Below are 21029 nucleotides of genomic sequence, written 5' to 3'. Positions count from 1 at the left end.
TTTTTAGCCATGCAATGAGATATACTATAATATTTCAGTGTGTCAGGAGTAACGTATCTTTTACCATGATATAGGCTTCATTCTAAATGAAGGATAAATTTAGGAATACATGCAAAGCATTGAACATAGACTTCGCAGGCAATTATTGTCTCAGTAAATGTTATCTCTATTATTATGGCAGTAAATATTCGAGAAGATCAAAAGAACACTTTGAAATAATGCATCTTTTTAACGGGTTCCTGAGTATATTGATGACAGAATCAAATTACATGCTTAAAGTATTTTCCAACATGCCTTACCAAGAAACTTTTTTTATTTTAGGAGGAATTGTTGATAAAGACCTTCGTCACTACCTCAACTTACGATTTCAAAAGGGTTCTGTGGACCATGAGCTTCAGCAAATCATTCGTGACAACCTCTACCTCCGCACGGTGCCATGTGAGTACAACGGGCAATATTAATATTTTTATGTTAAGAGATAAATGTTTAACTATATATTCATTGATTAAAAGAAAGTGAAATTGCACTGATTTTTTATAGTGGGCTTTTGGAACAGAAAACTTATTTGAGATGTGGCAATTTTAAGTGCAAACGCTTATAACTGCAGTAGTATGGTTTATGAAGAAGTTGTAGCCAAAAGAGACTTGTGATGTTCAAGCTATAAAATCTAACTTATATTTCTGAAGTTAGTATTGACAAATATTGATTCTAGTCCAGACTGTTGGTGATTCTGAATGAATTATGATGGAGATAGAACTCCACATTGGGAGACAGGAGAATGCAAATTTAATTTATTAGTTGAAACAGCTATTCTGTGAGTGGAATCTTCACAGTAACTCCCAATCTCATCTCTTGTTTGCCCCAGGAGAGTCTCACAAGTAAAAAGAAAAGTGCACGTTGGAAAGTAAAGCTAAGTGTTCTGCAAGTCTTAGAAAGCAATGATGCTTAGAAAGCACGTTGGGCTAAATTTCTTATATGTAACCTATAGAGATCCGCAAACGATTGTTTTTGATTATCCTGCCAAAAGAGAGGAATTAGTAAAATGATAAAATTTTAGTGTCTGTTTCAGCTTACCTGAGAATCCTCTATTAACTTTAAGACAAACCAAGGACTTTTAAACTCAGGTTCTAGATCCTAGATTGATATCAAAAATCCATTTTCTTCAAGGCAGATTCCGTGCATTTCAGACACTTTCCACTCTCTCTAGAAATTCTGGGCTGTGGATGTTGTGTGAGTTTCTTTTCTTTTAGTTCTGTTCTAAATAAACTCAAAGCTATGGGTCCTGAAAGATAACATTGAATGAAGAAAAATTTGGCTAGTATAAGTGGAACAATAAGCAAAACAAACAAACAAAAATATTATCTAGGGTTGAACCACCAGAGCTAGGTAACTATAATTATCTGGAATAGATATTGGATAATTGTACTGAAATAATGAACACACACAGAGATGTGAAGATGGAAAGGTTGTCACCCAGTCCTATTGACCTACCCACCTTTCAGGAGAGGTGGACTTTTGCCGTTGTTAGCACTGAATATTCATCAAAACGACAATGCCAGGACACCATTATCAAATCTTCCTAAATGAGAATACTTGATGATTGGCATTTCGTCAGTCAAAATGATACTCCTGTCAGTGTGTGTTAGTTAAGTGAATAGGCTTTTGGACTCTTGCTTTAAACCTGGAAGTTGAGAAAAGTGCATTCTTAAACTGGTAAGTTTGACATTAGAATGATGGACAGAGGAAGATGGATTAAAGTAAGTGACTGAACTATTTATAAGGTAACGGGTGGACGCATTTTCAAAGCTGTGATGTTGTCAGTGCAGCAGTGTGAATTTATCTTTTGTAACATGAAAGAAAGGAGGTCTGAAATACTGAATAAAGAATCCAGGCAGTTTATTATGTTTAAAAGCTGAGAAAAATAGATAAGAAGCTGACATTCAGGAATACATGTAGTCCTTGCTAAGGCGATGACATAAATAAGAAAGTCTTAATTAAATATGAAGATAATAAGAGTAAATTTTGTATTAGTTAATTAACTTCTTAAATAAAGCATCACCTTTTAGAGTACTAAAGAAGACTATGAAGGAAAAGTAAATATAAGGGAAAATAGTTAGACTTATATAAGTAAACATAAAGAGCTTTAAGATGTAATTTCAGTACAAGGTTATAAATTTAATTAGAAATCCTTGGATAGCTCCTATAAAGGAGATGATTAGAAACTCAATTTGAATATCACGATGAAACAATTATTCTTTGAATTTTCAGCCGTCTCTCCTAGTAGCCAATTCCAATGACATTATTGACTAATGATGTTTATAACTTGGCAAAAAAGTGAACAAAAAATACAGAGATTCTAACTTGTTATTATAAAAATTGCTTTATACTGATTAATTGACCTGGATGATCCACCATGTTGACTCAGTATTTTATCTTTTTTTTTTTTTTTTTTTTTTTTTTGAGATGAAGTTTTGCTCTTATTACCCAGGCTGGAGTGCAATAGCGCAATCTCGGCTCACTGCAACTTCTGCCTCCCGGGTTCAAGCAATTCTCCTGCCTCAGCCTCCTGAGTAGCAGGGATTACGGTCATGTGCCACCACGCTTGGCTAATTTTGTATTTTTAGTGGAGACAGGGTTTCTCCATGTTGGTCAGGCTCGTCTCGAGCTCCCGACCTCAGGTGATCCACCCGCTTTGGCCTCCAGAAGTGCTGGGATTACAGGTGTGAGTCACCACGCCCAGCCCAACTCAGTATAACTTAAAATATTTTTTCTTCATGTATCTTTTTGAATTTCTAATTGATACATAATAATTTACATATTTATGGGGTACATATTTATTTTGTGACATGCATAGAATGTGTAATGATCAAGTCAAGGTATTTGAGGTATCCATCACTTTTAATATTTATCATTTCTGTGTGTTGGGAACAATTCTAGTTATTTCATCTAGCTTCTTTGAAATATACAATACATTGTTGTCAACTGTAGTCACTCTTCTGTCAAACAATAGAACTTCTATCTTTTATCTAACTGTATATTTGTACCCATTAACCTACCTCTCTTCATTCCCCATTCCTCACTCTCCCAACTCTCTATTATCTGTCTTTCTTCTATCTATCTCCATGGAATCAACTTTTTAGCTCCAACATATGCGTAAGAACATGTTATTTCTGTCTTTCTGGTCCTGGCTTGTTTCATTTAACATAATGATCTCCACTTCTGTCCATGTTGCTGCAAATGACAGGATTTTATTCTTTTTTATGGTTGAAGAGTATTCCATTGTCTACATATACCATATTTTATGTATCCATTGGTCCCTTGATGGACACTTCAGTTGAGTCTTTGTCTTTGCTGTTGTAAATAGTGCTGCAATCAACATGTGAGTGCAGGTATCTCTTTGATATACTGATCTCCTATATTTATTCCTTTGGAACAATACCCAGTAGTGGCATTACTGAACCATATGGTAATTCTATTTTAGTTTTTTGAGAAATCTTCATATGTTTTCCCTAGCAGCTGCACTAATTTACATTCCTACCAACAGTGTGTAAGAGTGCCCTTTTCCCTGCATCCTCACCAGCATTTGTTATTTTTGGTCTTTTTAATAATAGACATTCTAACTGGAGTAAGATGATATCTCATTGTGGTTTTGATTTGCACTTCTTTGGGGATTAGGGATGTTGAAAATTTTTTCATGTACCTTTTGACCATTTGTATGTCTTCTTTTGGGAAATGTCTGTTCATGTCATTTGCCCACTTTTTAATGGGATTATTTGATTTCTTAGTGTTGGTTTGTTTGTTCACTCAGTATATCCTTTAATGAAGTTTTCAAATACATTCAGAAAGGATGCAGTAGAAGTATGTCCATGGTGTGAAAAATCCTGCCATTGTTAGAAACCTAAGTATCCAGCATATCTGTTGGTATTGAGTATGGAATCACGTTTGTTATACATTTTCCTGGGTCAAAAAAATTCTCATTTGTTTTCAGGAATCCAGAAGCATAGAAGGAAAATGGACTACCAAAGACTATATCATTGCTCTTATATGTGCATGCATTAATAATACATTCACTTCTTGTTTAATCTAGCACTGGCACCAGGAATAGGTCCTCGATAACTCCATTGAAACAAAATTGTAGTGACTTATAACTATATGAGGGGAAATAAATTCTTTTCACAAAACAAGACCTAACTGAGTAATTCTGCTTACAACCATACATTACTCTACCACCAACTACATCTGAAAGGAAAGGAAGCACTTCTTGGAGCTGGAATTTCTTGGTACCTAGTAAGAGAGAGTTCTAGAGCTAGGGCTCCAAAGACCATCCCTCCCACCACACACACACACACACACACACACACACACACACACACACACACAGTCAATCTGTTGTGAACAAGTTGGTTCTTGCACTCTCCTTGGTGGGAAGCTTGTTTCCAGTTGCTGGCTGATTTCTGAGCTAAGCAGGGGAGGGAGCTGGTGAGTCTAGGTCTCCATTGACCCTTAACTACAAATAATACAAACATGCCATCAATCTGTTCCATACCCCATAAACAAGACCTGACTGTAATTAGCCTTGTATTTTGTTTCCCTAGAACCTTATCTCAGAGCCTGCCTAATTCTAAAACACACACACACACACACACACACACACACACACGCACACATACTTTTCAACAAAAGCCACATCTCTTATAATGGAAGGAGATGGTCACAGAAATAGAATTGTTGGGTATATATTGAGTTCTGTAACAAAACTACTATATATTGAGTCCTGTAACAAAACTTATATCTTAAGTCAATTGTGCAGTCTCTCAATGGAAATGTTTAGAGACTTTTTTTGTTTTGTTTTGTTTTGTTTTGTTTTGTTTTCCTCATTGAAGCCTATAAACATTGAGTTTATTTTAGTTTTGGGGGAATGTTCAAGTTCTAATTTTATCTCCCAGATATACTTTTCATAATTATTTCACTATCCTACTATCCTACTATTCTTTGGTGGTAACTGATAATAAACTTATTTTATAACTACTAAAAAAGAATTGTTGGGCACATAGTGAGTGAGAGCATGAGTATGCATGCATGTGTATGCTCATGTATGTGCACATACACAGGCTGAGATTGATTCTTCATTATTTCCATGGTAAGTTCCTAAGGAAAAGGTCCTTGGGAACTTGAGCCCAGAAATTTGAGACCAGCCTGGGAAACCTCATCTCTACAAGACCCGTTAACAAAACCCTATCTCTACAAAAAATAAAAATAAAAAATTTAATTGACTGGGCATGGTGGCATGTACCTGTAGTAGTCCCAGCTACTTGGGAGGATCATTTGAGCTTGGGGATTCGAGGCTGCAGTGAGCCATGATTGCACCACTCCATGTCAGCCTGGGTGACAGAGTGAGACTCTGTCTCAAAAACAAAAAAAAGAAGAAGAAGCAGCCTGTGAATGAATCTTTCTACTGTTAGATTTCAGGCTACAAAAGGTTTTTAGATTTTTATGTAATTGAACTGCAGGAGAAGGGAGAAAATGACAATGAGACAAAACTGTTGTAGTCTAGAATGTGATAAAGACTAACCATGAAAAACATATGTAGATAAAAGTCTTGAAAGAGTTTAGAACATCCATCATATGGGATTTCAATTACCCTGGTAGTATACAAAAGGCAATTCCAGAAGCAATAAGTAAGCAGCATTTATTTAGAGATGATTAGACAGGATTGTTTCATCACAGCATGCTAAATGTGCAAAGCTAAGGCAGCATGCATTGTCCCTTGGGTAATATTGGATTCAAAAGTATATGAGAGAAATTAATGGAATTAATACAGAAGAATGTTGGATTAATTTGCAAATGTTTAAAGAGCAAAAATGGAGTTTACTTTGGTTTTAATATGCTACTGAGCATAATGATCGCATATATTTGACTCGAGTCTAATCAACCACAATTAAACTGATATGCTTCTTAAATATGAGGAAAAAATAATCACGGCTGTTTATTGGTAAAGTTCTGGTCCTTTCTAATTTTGATATTTATTAGAGACACAAATTAATTTTTGAAGTAAGTAGAAGAACAGATATAAATTTTAGATACTATTTTCCATTATACCGAAGAATGTGGAGAAGGACTTCAATGACCAATTTTAAAAGTTTCAAAATGAAAAGGAAGGTGGTTAAAATTAAACTTCTCTCCCAAAACCCTTCTTTGTCATTTGGTGAGATAGTTTTATTGGGAAATATTTTAAATTTATTTGAAGCCAGAACAAATACCAGTGTATACCAAGTAGAAGACAAAAATCAATAAAACTAAACTCTAATTCTATTTTATAAAAAGTGAATAAAGTGGCCAGGCATGGTGGCTCACGCCTGTAATCCCAGCACTTTGGGAGGCTGAGGCGGGAGGATCACGAGGTCAAGAGATCGAAATCATCCTGGCCAATCTGGTGAAACCCCATTTCTACTAAAAACACAAAAATTAGATGAGCGTGGTGGCATGCACTTGTAGTCCCAGCTACTCGGGAGGCTGAGACAAGAGAATCGCTTGAACCTAGGAGGCAGAGGTTGCAGTGAGCTGAGATCGCCCTACTGTACACCAGCTTGGTGACGGAGCAAGATTCCATTTAAAAAAAAGTGAATAAGGTGAAAAACATAGATTTAGAATATTAAAGAAATTAGTTTTGTGGAAGACCTGATTGAGTTACACTGAATTACGTTGAGTTACACTGATTGTAACTCACAATAGTGTTTCTACATATTTAAGCCCTTTAAGTTAGTAAAACTAAGACACACTAAAAGAGGCATTATCAAGGGTAAAACTGTGAGGTTTCTAATATATCTTTAACGTTTTTGATATTTATGCCAAATTACGTTTCACAGAAAAGCAGACTCTTTAAAAATTATTAGAAACTGTCTCCTGCTAAGAATAGCAGTTACCAATACACCAAAAGGTATAGTTAGGCACAGAGTCAGCATCCCCTTTTGATAATTATATAAGCCCTAGAAGACTATGATCACAGAGGACTATTAGAGTGAGGCTGGTTGACCACATATCTAATAAAATGTCTGAAATTAGGGCACAGCTTTCTAGTATACTTTCTGGGAAAAATAATTTTATTTCTCAAGCAAAAATTAGTACTACAAAGGTTGTAAAAATATATGTTAACATCTAACAAGGCAATGTGTTTCTGTGGGTATGAATGAATCTAATTACTTGTGATTTTATTGATGAAGGTACATTTATTTCTGTAAGAAGGGAGAGGGACATCAACCTGTGAATTAGATCACCAAAAAAGCAATCGTCTTATTCCAATGGAAAGAAATTCCCTGAGTTAAAAATGACCAAAAATGATTTGTATTCAGAGTATCCTTAAGTAATAAAGCTTTGTGTCCTGGGATGTTAAGTTGAACTGTAGCTCCACATGCAGACATAAGAGTAGAAGCAATATATCCAATTGAATTTTAAAGCAAACTACAACTTTAAACCCACATATTGCAACAACTGTATATTGTACATATGTTTCTACATTAATCTTATTGCCTCAAATAAGAATCATCAATTTGGGAACTCTTTTTTGAAATTGCTTTTAGATTGTAAATCAGATACTTTTGTAATTATTTCAGAATGAAGCTTCCAGATTTTTGTTCTTTGAAAATGAATTTGATATTTATAAATAGACTATATTTGGTACCGTTAAGAATAAGGGTTATTAGAAAATAAATACGATTATTTGCAGTGTGAATCAAAAAGGAAGAAAGTCTATAAACAAATGAAACTTAATTTCTTGGGAGATGTATAAACTGGCCTGGAAGACTAAGCCAAGGGAAAACTTCGAAAGCTTCTAAACAGTAGCTTATACTTGAAAGTATTCTACTTGTTTACTCATCTTGATGTATGCTCTTGGCATAGTTATTAAATGTGTTATTACTTTACAGAAAGCTATGTTAGGTTTACCTTCTTTCCTTTCTTACTGAAAATATTAAGATCCAGTTTCATGTCACATATGTGAAAGTATTATGGATTTATTTCTTCTTTCGATTGAACAAAATGAATGCATCTTTCCTGGTCACAGACTAACATTTATTGATTTGGTTGACAGAGTACTCTACAGGAGATAAATGGCTTCAAAATGTTGCTTAAGATGGAAAGTCAAGGAACATTAAAAGTGATTGTATTGATTTACCCATTTGACACCACAGGACACTAGTTTGAGAATAAAAGAACGTATTTGGAACCAAAAAAAAAAAAAAAAAAGGAATAAAAGGAATTAACACCAACAGTATACGATCTTACTGATCTTCCAACCACATAAAATTATCTTTGCTCTGATTTGATTGGCTTCTCTACTGCTGTGACTCAATCTTTCCTTTGTTTTTTCCCTCTTAGTTTGTATTTCTCTTTCCTTTTTTTCATAGGAGGGAGGCTGTCCATAGGAAATTGGTTTGTGGGCCATTGATCATAAACGCAGGTGAAATATATACCCTTGGAATTCAGTGGTCCTAGCAGCTGCCCAAGGAATAAATGGGGAGAGATTTCTGAAGCTATATTGTGTCTCTGGAAAAGCCAGTCATCAGTTTTGATGGAAAATAGCCCACCTTCCAGGGAACTCAGAATCTGCTCCCTGCAGGCTTCAAAATCATAGCCTTGCTGGATATAAGAAGGTCAACACATGTTATTGTACAACACTGCACATTTTGATTAGAAAAAAATAGAATTCTATCAAATTTGGACTTACCCAAGTTTTCAGAGTCTTAGCTATTAGATGTTTACATTGCTGAAGGAAAGGAATAGGCAGATGGCAATAGATAATAGTGTTCTCATGGGATTTTAAGACTGTAGTTTATAGTAGGGTGATCAATTTCTGATTTAAATGCACCTAACCAAAAGAACAATGATGAAGGAATACTAATTAAAGTTACTGCTATTCTAATGTCCAGATCACTTGTCCAAGTTATTTACACATTGAAGTATAGCATTGCTAGAGTATGGTAAGAAGCAACTGCCCTTGGCTTTACCTATTTGTAACATGGAACTATGAAAAGAGCACTTATTCAAAAATTGGAAGTCATTGGTTCTAGATCAGGTTCTGCTACTAACTAATTATAGGGCCTTGGCAAAGGCATTAAACTTTAGGACTCCGGGGAGGGAAGGGGGAATAAAATGGACTCTAATGGTTCTTTCTGCTCTAAAATCCTGTGGTTTTCTGACTCTGCTGGCTTGCTTTTCTGTGTTTTATCATTATTCAACTCATCAAATTGGCTTAAATTATTCTGAGTGTGGAATATTCTTGATATTGAGCAGGTGTAAACACCTTATGGAAACTGAAGATATATCAAATACAGCAGACACTTTAGGGGAAAAAAAAACCATAAAGAGCTGGGTTTAAATTAAGTGCAGTTCTGGACAAAACCAGTCATGCTTGTGCTTTCAGATTTTTCTATGAATGTCAAGTTAAGGATGCCATCATAACTCTGATGTCCCTTGAAATCTGCCTTCACTATTCATGAAACTCTGAAATATGGTCCAGTGTTGGTAAACGGATGAGAAAATAAACATAATGAGAAATACAAAGCTTTTAAAATTGCTCTCCTCCTTTAGAAGATATAATGAGTTCAGATGTGACATAAAGACTTCTGAAGCATGAGGTGTATTGTTATAAAAATGTTATTGTAATCTTTATGAAAAGATATTTAACATTGAATATAGTGTCTTCTAATGTTGAATTTTAATGAGTGTCACTTACACAAGTGAATGACTCTGGTTGGAGGCCCAAATAGGTATAGCTAATGGGAGGCTAAATCAATGCTTATTGTAATCAAGGACTTTAGAGCACAGATGAAAAATTTAGGAGAGTCAACGGATTTTTCACACAGAGTAATTAAAAGGTAAGACTGACATGCTATCAATGGTTAATTCAGTTTAAAAAAATACACATGGATCCTGCTTTTTTTTTTTTCTTTTTTAAGACGGAGTTTCGCTCTTGTTGCCCAGGCTGGAGTGCAATGGCATGATCTCGGCTCACTGCAATCTCCACCCCCTGGGTTCAAGCGATTCTTCTGCCTCAGCCTCCCAAATAGTTAGGATTACAGGCACCCGTCACCATACCCGGCTAATTTTTCGTGTTTTTAGTAGATGGAGTTTCTCCATGTTGGTCAGGTTGGTCTTGAACTCCTGACCTCAAGTGATCCGCCTGCCTCGGCCTCCCAAAGTGCTGAGATTATAGGCGTGAGCCACTGTGCCTAACTGGATCCCACTTTCATTACACAAATCAAAAGTTTGGAATTGGATCAATTCTCAGTTTCCCAGTTTCTATTCTAAGCTGTTATCTTTTCTACTTAAAGGCAGGAAAGTTGCTTTTTCTGCATGCAAAATCGGCAAATATCTGTACAATATCTCCATTCTAATGAAGACAATAGTTTCACTTGCTGCTCAACATGACCCACTTGTATGCATCAATAATAATTTTTTAACTTGTCCTCCAAAGATAAGACTAATGTGGGGAGCTAATGTCAACCTATGTATATTTGTCCTTTTCCATTTTGAGTAGGAACTCTGATTCATCTTGTCATTTTTTTAAACTCATCTTTATTTGTTACAATCTTTTTAGCAGACTATGACTTGGGCACTACATTTCAATTTACAGGCCTTGCTCTGAGTTACTTTTTGAACAGTTTTACACCACATCTAGCTAGACTTTTAGTTTTGCTTCTGTAAACAATAATTTTCTTTGGAAAACAAACCCTGTGGAGAGTTCCTCCCATTACTTCAGTTTAACATACTTATTTCCAGGAGGAGGTACCTGCAGAATTGGCAACTACAGGGAATTGAAAGTTTTAAAAGTCGATCTTAGAAGATGTAGAACGTACTTTCCTTTTCATAGTTTTATTTTTCTTCATTAACTTTTAAGTTCAGGGATACAAGTGCAGGTTTGTTAATAAGTAAACTTGTATCATGGGGATTCGTTGTACAGTTTATTTCATTCACCCAGTATCCATTAGTTATTTTTCCTGATCCTCTTTCTCCTCCCACCCTTCACCCTTAGAAAGGCCCCAGTGTGAGTTTTTCTTTTCTATGTGTCCCTGTGTTCTCACCATTTAGTTCCCACTTATAAGTGAGAACATGTGGTATTTGGTTTTCTGTTCCTGTGTGAGCTTGCTATTTTCTTCTAAACATCAAGGTATATCTCAGAACACTTTAGTGACAAAAGGTTTGAGAATCTGGCTTGATAGCCCAATAGTTTAGACCACAAAGTTAGCATTAGGTGACATACATCTTAAACACACATTACCTCAACTCTTCTTATCTTTTAAATTTGTTGATACTGATCAAAAAAACTACAGATTGGTAAGAGATATGCATATTTATAGGAAACCTGAGATATCCTGAATTCTATTTATGTTATTGTTCCCAGAGGGAGAATGGTTGATGGGTCTCCAGCCAGGGCCGTTCCTAAGTATGAAACTTCCTGAACATCAACTAAAACAAGTATGTAAATAGCAGCCACCATTTTCTGAGCATTTCCTATATGCAAGAAATAGTCTTCAGATATTATCTCATTGAATTCTCATAGTGTGCCTGTAAGGTGAGTGCTATTTCCCATCTTTGAAGACATGTGGGGAAATTGAGGCTCTGAGATCTTTTAACCAGACTGACACCAGGCAGTAAGTCAGCAGAGAAAGAGGGAGTCTATCCCATGTGGATCTGGGCGTCCAGTTCACACTACATGAAAGCAGCTCTGTAACAGAAGCTCTGGAAAGTCAGAACTGTAAGCATGCTTCCAAAGAGTTTCAGAGATGCTCCTGTGATTTAAAAAAAAAAAAAAAAGATAAAAGAAAAAAACAGAAAAGCAATGAAGTCTACTAGCAACAGACACTGAATCAAAATTAAATAGATTAGACTATTACAGTCTATTTCCAGTAATAGAAGATATGTATGTTTTGTGAAGAAGATATGAACATATCTTTAATTGACCTACAATTGAAAAAACATATGGATAATTATCAGGGAAGTTTTTGAGTGAAGGTCTTTTCACTGACTAGCTTCAAGTCAGTTATTTTCATCTTAACATGAGCCTCTTGATTGACCATTAATCAATCAGGTTCCAGATTATCTTTTCTTTAGCACATCATTTCTAGAAATATTGGAATATAAAATATCTAATGGGAGAAAAAGAAATTTTTAATTGATAATTATATTATTTCAGTAATTAAAGCTATTACTTTGATATAGGAAAAAAGATTAAATCTACAAAGGAATCTACATTATCTAAACCAAGCTTACGCAACCCACAGCCCATAGGCCATTTGCAATCCAAGACAGCTTTGATGCAGCCCAACACAAACTTGTAAACTTTCTTAAGACATTGTGAGATTTTTTTGTGATTTTTTTTTCTCATCAGCTTTTGTTAGTGTTAGTCAAGTCAAGTTAGTCAAGTTAGTGTCGAATGTGGCCCAAGACAATTCTTCCAATGTAGCCCAGGGAAGTCAAAAGATTGGACATTCCTGCAAACCTTTTATTTTTTTAACTGTCTGAATTCTTCTTGCACAAACATTTTGATGTCAGCTCTACTAGACTTTCTACCTGCATTTCATAATCTGAATTCTAATCTAAATCTAAAATTCTAACTGTATAAAATTTTATAAGTAGGTGTTTATAAGAGTTCCCAGTTCTTCATCCTTGCATTTCATAAAAACATTTATTTTGCAAATCGGGGTGGGGGTGATGGGGATAGAATGGAAAGAAGAAAGTGAACCAGCATTTAACAAACATCTACATGCAAGTATTATGTCACTGCATTTTTCAGTCCTCTGAGAAATGTGTTGTGGTTCCCATTTTTCAGACCAGGAAACTTAGGCCTTTAGGAAACTTAGGCTTGGAGAGGTTATACAAACCCTTCCCCAAACCACATAGCTAGTAAGTGGCTGAGGAGCAATTCAAACCTAGGTCTATCTGATGCCTATATCCACTTGTGAGATGTATTATGTTACCTCCTTAGTCACTATCGGTCTGATTTATCTGACAGTTCTTTGAGCAAATCTTTGGAGGCTCCGGAGTATACAAGACTACGTGAATGTGTATCTATATTTACTATCTAATGTTTCCACAAAAGCAGGAAAAAAAAATCCTGAAAATGGTGGTGGGTTAAATAAGATCTCTAAATTGCACACTTATTTCCATAACTGCTCTTCAGAAGCACCACAGAGGTAATTCTCCCAAAGCCTCCAAAAAGACCAAGGTTAGTAGTTGATATTTAACAACAGCATGTCTCCTCTCATTCTCATCTGGAGGTAATCAAAACAGAGACAGCAGGGCTGTTCACTTCCGAATTCCTGTCATTATAATAGAACAAATAACCCTTATTTTGATGAAGAAAAGTGCCACTCTCCCATCTCAGCATAGCTGGGTCTGTACTGACTCAGCTGTCACTTAAAACTCAGTGTAATGACAGCTTCTCAGATCTCCAAGATTCCTACTGGTTCTCTTTCGGCACAATTATATGGTGACACAAGTTGACAAAACTTACAAGCTGGATCCCTTCACTAGGCACATATAGAAGAGATATACACACGTGACCTTCCAGATTCCTCCCTGGTTCCTGGGAAAATGCCCCAATTCTGACTCAGGGGATTCGAGTTAATATGCAGAGTGATATCTGGGATGACTGAGCAAATTAAACCATTAAGGAGCCATTTATTGAGCGTGCAGCCAAGCTTAACTTCTGCCAAGCTCTTATTCTTTTTTATTGCTTTCAATGTCAAAGATTATTTTGTCTTTCTATTTCACGAAGCAAAACAGTATAAGTAATGTGTTATTCAGGGTTCAGCCCAGGAAATAAAACCATGCAAGTTGTTTTAAGAAGGGCGAGGTTTAGGGGAATCGTTGTTTAGAAAGTTGCTGAAAGAACAACAGAAGAAGGTTGCAGACGAGATCCCCAGGAATAATAAACAATACAGAATTGCTCCACCAGCATAAATGCTGCCTCTGAGGATGGCAACTAAGATTTAGACGTCACAAAGACAGAACTGAGAAATTACTACTTGTGCCTGGTATTGCCACAACTGCCTGTGACACCTAAGAAGCCAGGAAATGAACACTAGAGCCCTCCCGAAACATTGTGTCTGTAAGTCCTTTGTTTATGAAAGGAAATTTACCTTTATACATGTTTCTTTTTACGGATAACCCAATAGACATATAGTACCAGCATCTTAAAACTATTTATTAAAAGACTGCTTTAAGTTGTAAATGCCTTGTTTTGATTGATGTTGTCAAAGACTAACAACATAAATAATTGTTATCAGATTTTATTTGAAAGATTTACAGTGTATTTATTAATGTTTTTACTTTTCTACTTATACTCTGGCTCCTAATGATATATATATATTATACTAACTGCTTATAAGCTACTAAGAAATGTATTTTTTCTTTAGAAAACTAGAATAGTTATGCATTATCAGTGTATTCTGTAATTGCTCTATTCTGCTTATAGTATGAGACACTTTAAGTATGTGTAAGAGTCTTTGTTCATTTTTTATTCACAATTTTATTGTTTAAAAGTATGAATGTGACACTAACAAAATTTAGTTCATAATTATATTTCTCACATGAAAAAGCAATTGACAAAAATTGCTTTCAGAACATAATTTAAATTTGGAGCAAGAAAAGGAATCTTAATTAAAAATGAGAAGTTGAATATATTATTTGAAGCACTACAGAAAATTAATTATAGTTTGAAAAAAGTAAAATGCTTTCATCACTAATCCACATCTGTGGTCAGAGGTCAACATTGGGTAGCTTTTTGTAGGTTCCAACATTATTTCTTTGCCTCAAAGCTCATTAAGGGATCATGATATGAGTCTTTAGGTAGAATAAAATACATTAAAAATGTACTTACAAATCAAATATGACTACAAGCAAGTTGGAAAACTTGTATTTAAGCCTATATGTTGACCTAACATTAGCTTGGAAGAAAGACACCTGGTTCTCTGATACAAAAATAAAAAATGTATTTTAGTTATCCCGTAGGCCAGAGGTTATTTTCTTTATGAATATAGCTATCTGTGTAAAAACTTATCTTCCAAATTCATTGGTTACAAAAAATGTGGTTGTTAATGCAAAAAAATGTGGTCAGTTAGCAATGCACTTAATAAGGTATTAAATTTAAAGAGATTAAAAATTTATAAACTTTAATATATTGTACCTCATTTTAATTCAGTTTGATGAACATGAGAGCTATTATGTGCATATGAGTGGCTGGGTGCTGGAAATACAGAGTGATTAAGACATATGTCCTATTCTCTAGGGATGTATCTTTATTGCAAGTTCAAATCCAAGTAAGGCATATATTATTATTCTCATTTAGCAGATGAGTAAACAGAATGCATACAACTAACTAATATAAAATAACTACTCTGTATTACAGTTAAGGTCTATAGCCAGCCTCAAGACTTTGAGAAATGCTTAATTGTTACAAAACCTGAATTATTTCATCTTTGTTTAACAATAATGACCAGATTAGTGGCTTTGATGAAGATATAGACTAATAAGGACTCAGTGCTTACAGATTTAATTGAAAAATACAAATATACAAATATAGTTCTTGGAACTTTGCTCACCCCTGCTCTTGTATATTCGTGCTCCAGATTTCTTATGATTAAGAGAAGAGTAGGAAGGAAAGAAAGGAGGAAAAATATTGTAGCAATCCCTGAAATATCAAAGGTTTTCTTGGGTTGCCCTGTAATGGAAAACTTAGTCACAATTTGCTAGTTAGCAGTACACATTTTTAACCCTATAAAAGACTGAAGTATCCAGCATCTTTGAGCAAAACTTTTAGACTGAGAAAAATGGACCCATAGCTTTCTCAGTGGAAATCCATTAGTAAATAGAGCCTAAGATAATTAGGGACAGTTGAATTGGTACATCCTTACCTGTGTTCCAAAAATGCCTACCTATATCAAGCACATGGCCTATTAGTTCATGAGTGTTCTCCTCATTATTAAAAAAAAGAAAGGACAATGAAAATTTGCAAGTTAAGTACGTATCCCAGGATTATATAACATATCATTGGCAGAGCCAGAGTTGAAATACAGTTTTTATCTTGATTATAAGGCATAGATATCTGAATATAAGATAGATGTATGTTATAATGTATATTTAAGTATATATTTTAGTATATATATTTATATGTGTCTTGATGTGTAGATATAGACAATTATATATTTATGTCTATAGAAACTATGATGTGTATATGTAGGAGTGTGTGTGTGTGTATGTGTGTGTCTATTAGTCCATTCTCACCCTGCTATAAAAATACTGAGACTGAATACTTTATGAAAGAAAGGTTTAATTGACTCACAGTTGCACATGGCCGGGGAGGCCACAGGACACTTACAATCATGGTGGAAGGCAAAGGAGAAGCAGGCACCTTCTTTACAAGGTGGCAGGAGAGAGATAGAGCAAGCAAAAAGGAAGTACCACACTTTTAAACCATCAGATCTCGTGAGAGCTCCTTCACTATCACCAGAAGAACATGGGGGAAAATGCCCCCATGATCTAATCACCCCCTGCTAAATCTCTCCCTCGCACATGGGGATTACAATTCCCAATGAGATTTGGGTGGGGACACAAAGCCAAACCGTATCAGTGTATGTGTGTGTTTAAAGTCTCTTATTTCAGTAAAATAATAGGACATACATAACACCTGTGCAGGTGGATATTTACATATTTACGGACGGCAAACTTATGTTTAGTTCAAGATTACATATAGGTGATAAATGATAGAGCATAGATTTTTAATGCAGCTTGGGTCTATCTTCAAATATATGCTTTTATTTATATCTGTTTATTTCATATCAATGTATCTTTCTATTATTATTTTATCTATCACAAAATAAATGTTTAAAGCCCCAAATTATTTTTTTCAAAATAGTGAGAACTGTAAAAGACAGATTATTATAAGCTGGAGTAGGTGGCAGAAAAACCTCCAGGGAAAAGGCAAGCCTTTTAAGTTGCTTTAGAAACCAGCTGGGGTTGAATAGATAGCAGCAAATAGAAGGACATTCTGATTGAGAAGACCTTTTGAGCAAATCCTCAGTGCTTGTAATGAGAGTAATAGGAATAAAGGTGGAGTTTCTATGTTTCAGGGAATTGGGTGGTAAGACAGGATAAGTAGAGGATGTGAAGATTACAGAGGGTCTTAAACTTGATTACAAAGGTTTGAACTTTATTATTTTTACTATTTTTTTTTTCAGTAAAGCCCAACTAGACCAAGAATGGTCATGTAACATAACACACTAAGCCACTAGATTTAAATCACAACTGTACTATTTTCTAATGAGGTGGCTTTAGTAAACTAGTATCCTCTCTGTAACTCAGTTTCATCATTTGTAAAATGGGAATAAAATAGCATCTATCTCACCAAAACACTGGGAGTATTAAATGAATTAAGATGCTCAAAGCAATGCCTTACAGAAAGTAAATGTTCAATGCATTTGGTTGTTATATTACAAAAGTCCTTATGTAAGATGGTAAGGAAACAGACATGTATTTTAGGAAGATTAATCTAAGTTAGTTCACTCGGTGAACTAAGCTAGAAGCTCCCTTCAGGAATTCTACCCAATTTGATCATCCTTAAGAGTTGAGTAAACATTTATTCAGTAGATGGATGGAATAAATATTTATATAAAATAGATGAAAGAGTGCAGAGTGGAGCAAGAAAGGCAACAGCAGCTGAGTTGTTCTGTGGCAGTTATTTGGATCAGTGCAACCTGGGCTAAGGATAGTGTGTAGGCTGAAAACGGTGGTATGCAACAAGACCTTATGTTGAGACTCAACCAGTTACTCCCCCACTTCTTCACTCTGTGTCTATAGTTAAAGGTAGAAAGAAAGAATTTGGCATGTAGGCAAAACAGCTTGGAATGATATAGATATGAACTCTTGGACACAGGTGGAGGAGTACTGGCTGCTAAGAATACAAGGAAGAGTAGAAAAAGATGCATTCAGAATCCACTGTGTGTTGAGAGTTGTATTATCAATCTAGAATCATGAGAACAATCTCAAATTCACAGCCTGTAACATCTTTGAAAATCATGCCTCTAGAGTTTTCTTTTCCTCCTTGCCCCATTGTGCTATCATGTCTTCCATCAACCCTGTAGAATAAAATGTTTCAAAAACTTCGTTCAGCAGCAGCCAAGTAAATCAGAGTTCTTCCCTTGAGAATCTTGCACTTTTCCTACTGCTGTATAAGACATCACAGATAATTACAATCCAAAATATTTCTGTAATAAAAATATGACAGGTGGTTAATCCTTGACTAGCATAATGAAATTTATCTCACAGCCAATTATTTGGGGTAATGGTAGTTTTTATTTACAGGAGAAATGAGAGCAGCAGCAGGACAGCTACTATTAAACAATGTAATTACCACTGATATAATTAATCTGGATGTTTAGTCAATGAAACAAAATATCTTTGTCTCATTTTTCCACTAGTACAGTCTCCATTCAGATGTCCATGCATACTTATTCTGGACATAGTTGCAAACAAAAATATATGAAGCACCTCTGCGTATACATTACTACAGAGTTACACAACTATCTCCTCTCTGTTATTTATTTCACACTTTGAAAGTGGGTTGTTGATTCACCTTGATTCAGATCAATTACTCTATGTCATCATCTGTCTACCTCGGCCTTTTATCTTATTGTTCCTCCTAATGTATTCTTCCCCATATCTTGGCTTTAACGAAATACCTTGCCATGGTCTCGAAAATAGCCATCCTCAAAAGAGTAAAAATTCTATGTCTTCCACTGAGGGGTGATTACATGGTGGTCAGTTCATTGTAAATATCGGGCTATAGAGGTTCATGGTGAATAGAGTGCTTTCAGCACCACCATGTAAAATATCACCAAGTTGTAAAATTTTGCTTAAGTTAGTTGACCTTTCTCTTTCAATAGCTAGCTTACAGAAGATCAATTATATGCTAGAAAGATGCAAAATAACACAGGACTTTAATGGGTTTAATTGCAAAATTAAGAGAGAGTGAGCATGTTTCCAGATATTTTCTGCTTTTGTTTAAAATGAAACTTCCATGTTGAAATAGCTGCTTTTTCCTAGATTTTGGTGGATTTAGTGACTGTATTTTTTGTTTTGTGCTAACGGTGAAACTTTAGCCCACCTGAAATAAAAACAATCCAGATTTAATCAAACCAACTTATGGTTTGGGTTGGGTTTAATTTCTTGAAAATAATCAAATCTCAATGATGATAGACCTCAATGTAGACCTCAACATATATCATGTGTTTCTTTCTAATTTGCAGCTTTGTTTGTAGTTGGGCTGGGGCCATGTGACTAGTTCTGGACATGGATGTAAACAAGGCCATTAGGGAGTTGCTGAACTTCCTCCATCTCTCATCCCCTTCTGTAGGAAACTTAACAGTCACATGACCAGTACCCACCAAAATATGGAGGCTGTCCTGGCCCACATTGAATTTACAAGCTAGATTATAGCTTTGCAATGTTAGCATTATATTAATATTTGGAAGCTCATTTGTTATATCACTGCATAGAAGAGCATTATTTTAACTAATATGAATCAAAGTGTCCTTCATATAAAAGCAAATCCTAAGACAAAATGTGTTAACCTCTTGCTCAGTTCTTGAAAATAAGTAAGATATATATTATAAATCTTTTGCCTTTGCTGTGTGTGTGCCTGTGTGTGTGTGTGTGTGTGTATAAGCATACATATATATGCACATATATAAGCATAAAATATTTAATATAGAGAATATGTTAACTGCATTGTTCATCAGTACAAACCAACCACATCAACTTGACATGCTGGTTGTTTCTTTTATTAAAAATAATAAATGAAACTGTTTTTAATAAAATTCATATTGCTATTCATTTTTCTATAGTAGAGAAGATTTTCAAACATGATTAATGGGAAAAGAGAAGAGGAAATAAATATTCCATAGTTTTCTGTGAAATTTTTATTATCTCTTTTGCACCTTGAACTTGATCGCTTTCATCACTTAGATAAATCTGTGACTTGAAATGTTGGTTCATTATGGATGAAACAAAAGTACCACAGTGTTTTTTATCCTGTAGTTGATGATAAACCTTCAAAGTAAGATAATTATTTTTCAATTAGGCTCCATACAGAGACTAGAAAGCATTAGTTATCAACATGTACGGAACATAATCAGCATTAAGTTGTCATATTTGGCTGCATTAATGTTGTTAAATTAACATAATAGTCATTATCAGCAGATGCTCTTTCCTGAAAGATTTTTGCAATTAACATTGTATTCATTTGCACACCTATATCTGTACTTTTTTCCAACTCATTTATATGAGTCTCACTTTCCATTGCCTAAAGTCATGAAGCCATGTAAAGTTATAAAATAAAATTTCATCTCCTTGCCTTGTTTAGAAGAAATACCACATTATTCATCCACCACACAAATTGTATTGACCTTCCGTATGAAAATTAATGCCCTCCAAGGTTCCACAGTGAGAATTTTCTTTGGGTTTCATAGCAAGTTCTCTGAACTTGGGGACTGCTGCTTATTCTTTCTCTGAACATGTTTGTTTACAATCCCCATCCTGGAAGGGCTGACCCTGCTGTCCATCGTTTCTCTTTCCCTGGCTCCTAGATACTCACAGGTGAGTATGTTCTGGATTGTCTTTGTACCATGGAAGCAGAAAATGGTATAAGAGAGGATTAACTGATGGAGAGCAAGAAAGAAAATGGAGGGGAATAAAAACAGTAAAATCATCTTCCTATTGTGATAACCAGTTTTACTGTAGAAGACACAAAGTGTAGTTATATGTATATACCTGATGTCAAATGCTGATTCTGGAACTTTGACTGAATCACTTCAACTCTAGGGTTCTCTGTATGGCCAGGCTTGGTAGCTCATGCCTGTAATCCCAGCACTTTGAGAGCCCAAGGCAGGAGGATCACTTGGGGCCAGGAGGTTGAGGCTGCAGTGAGCTATGATCACACCACAGCACCGTCTACTTTGCTCATCTCTACAACAAGG

General features: G+C 35.2%; 1 protein-coding gene across 2 annotated transcripts in view; it reads left to right on the top strand.

Annotated features, from left to right (window-relative positions):
* The window catches only part of MAGI2 (membrane associated guanylate kinase, WW and PDZ domain containing 2), a 1518597-nt gene that overhangs the window by 484020 nt on the left and 1013548 nt on the right, over positions 1-21029 (top strand). For both annotated transcript variants that reach the window (XM_030933117.1, XM_030933118.1), the window contains exon 2: positions 322-438. In XM_030933117.1, the coding sequence (XP_030788977.1) occupies positions 322-438 (117 nt within the window). The remainder of the gene's footprint in view (positions 1-321; positions 439-21029) is intronic.

This window comes from Rhinopithecus roxellana, chromosome 6 (genome assembly GCF_007565055.1).
Source record: "Rhinopithecus roxellana isolate Shanxi Qingling chromosome 6, ASM756505v1, whole genome shotgun sequence".
Taxonomy (NCBI): Eukaryota; Metazoa; Chordata; class Mammalia; order Primates; family Cercopithecidae; genus Rhinopithecus; species Rhinopithecus roxellana.
The sequence above is the reverse complement of the archived record's forward strand: the minus strand, read 5'-3'. Positions and strand labels throughout refer to the sequence as shown.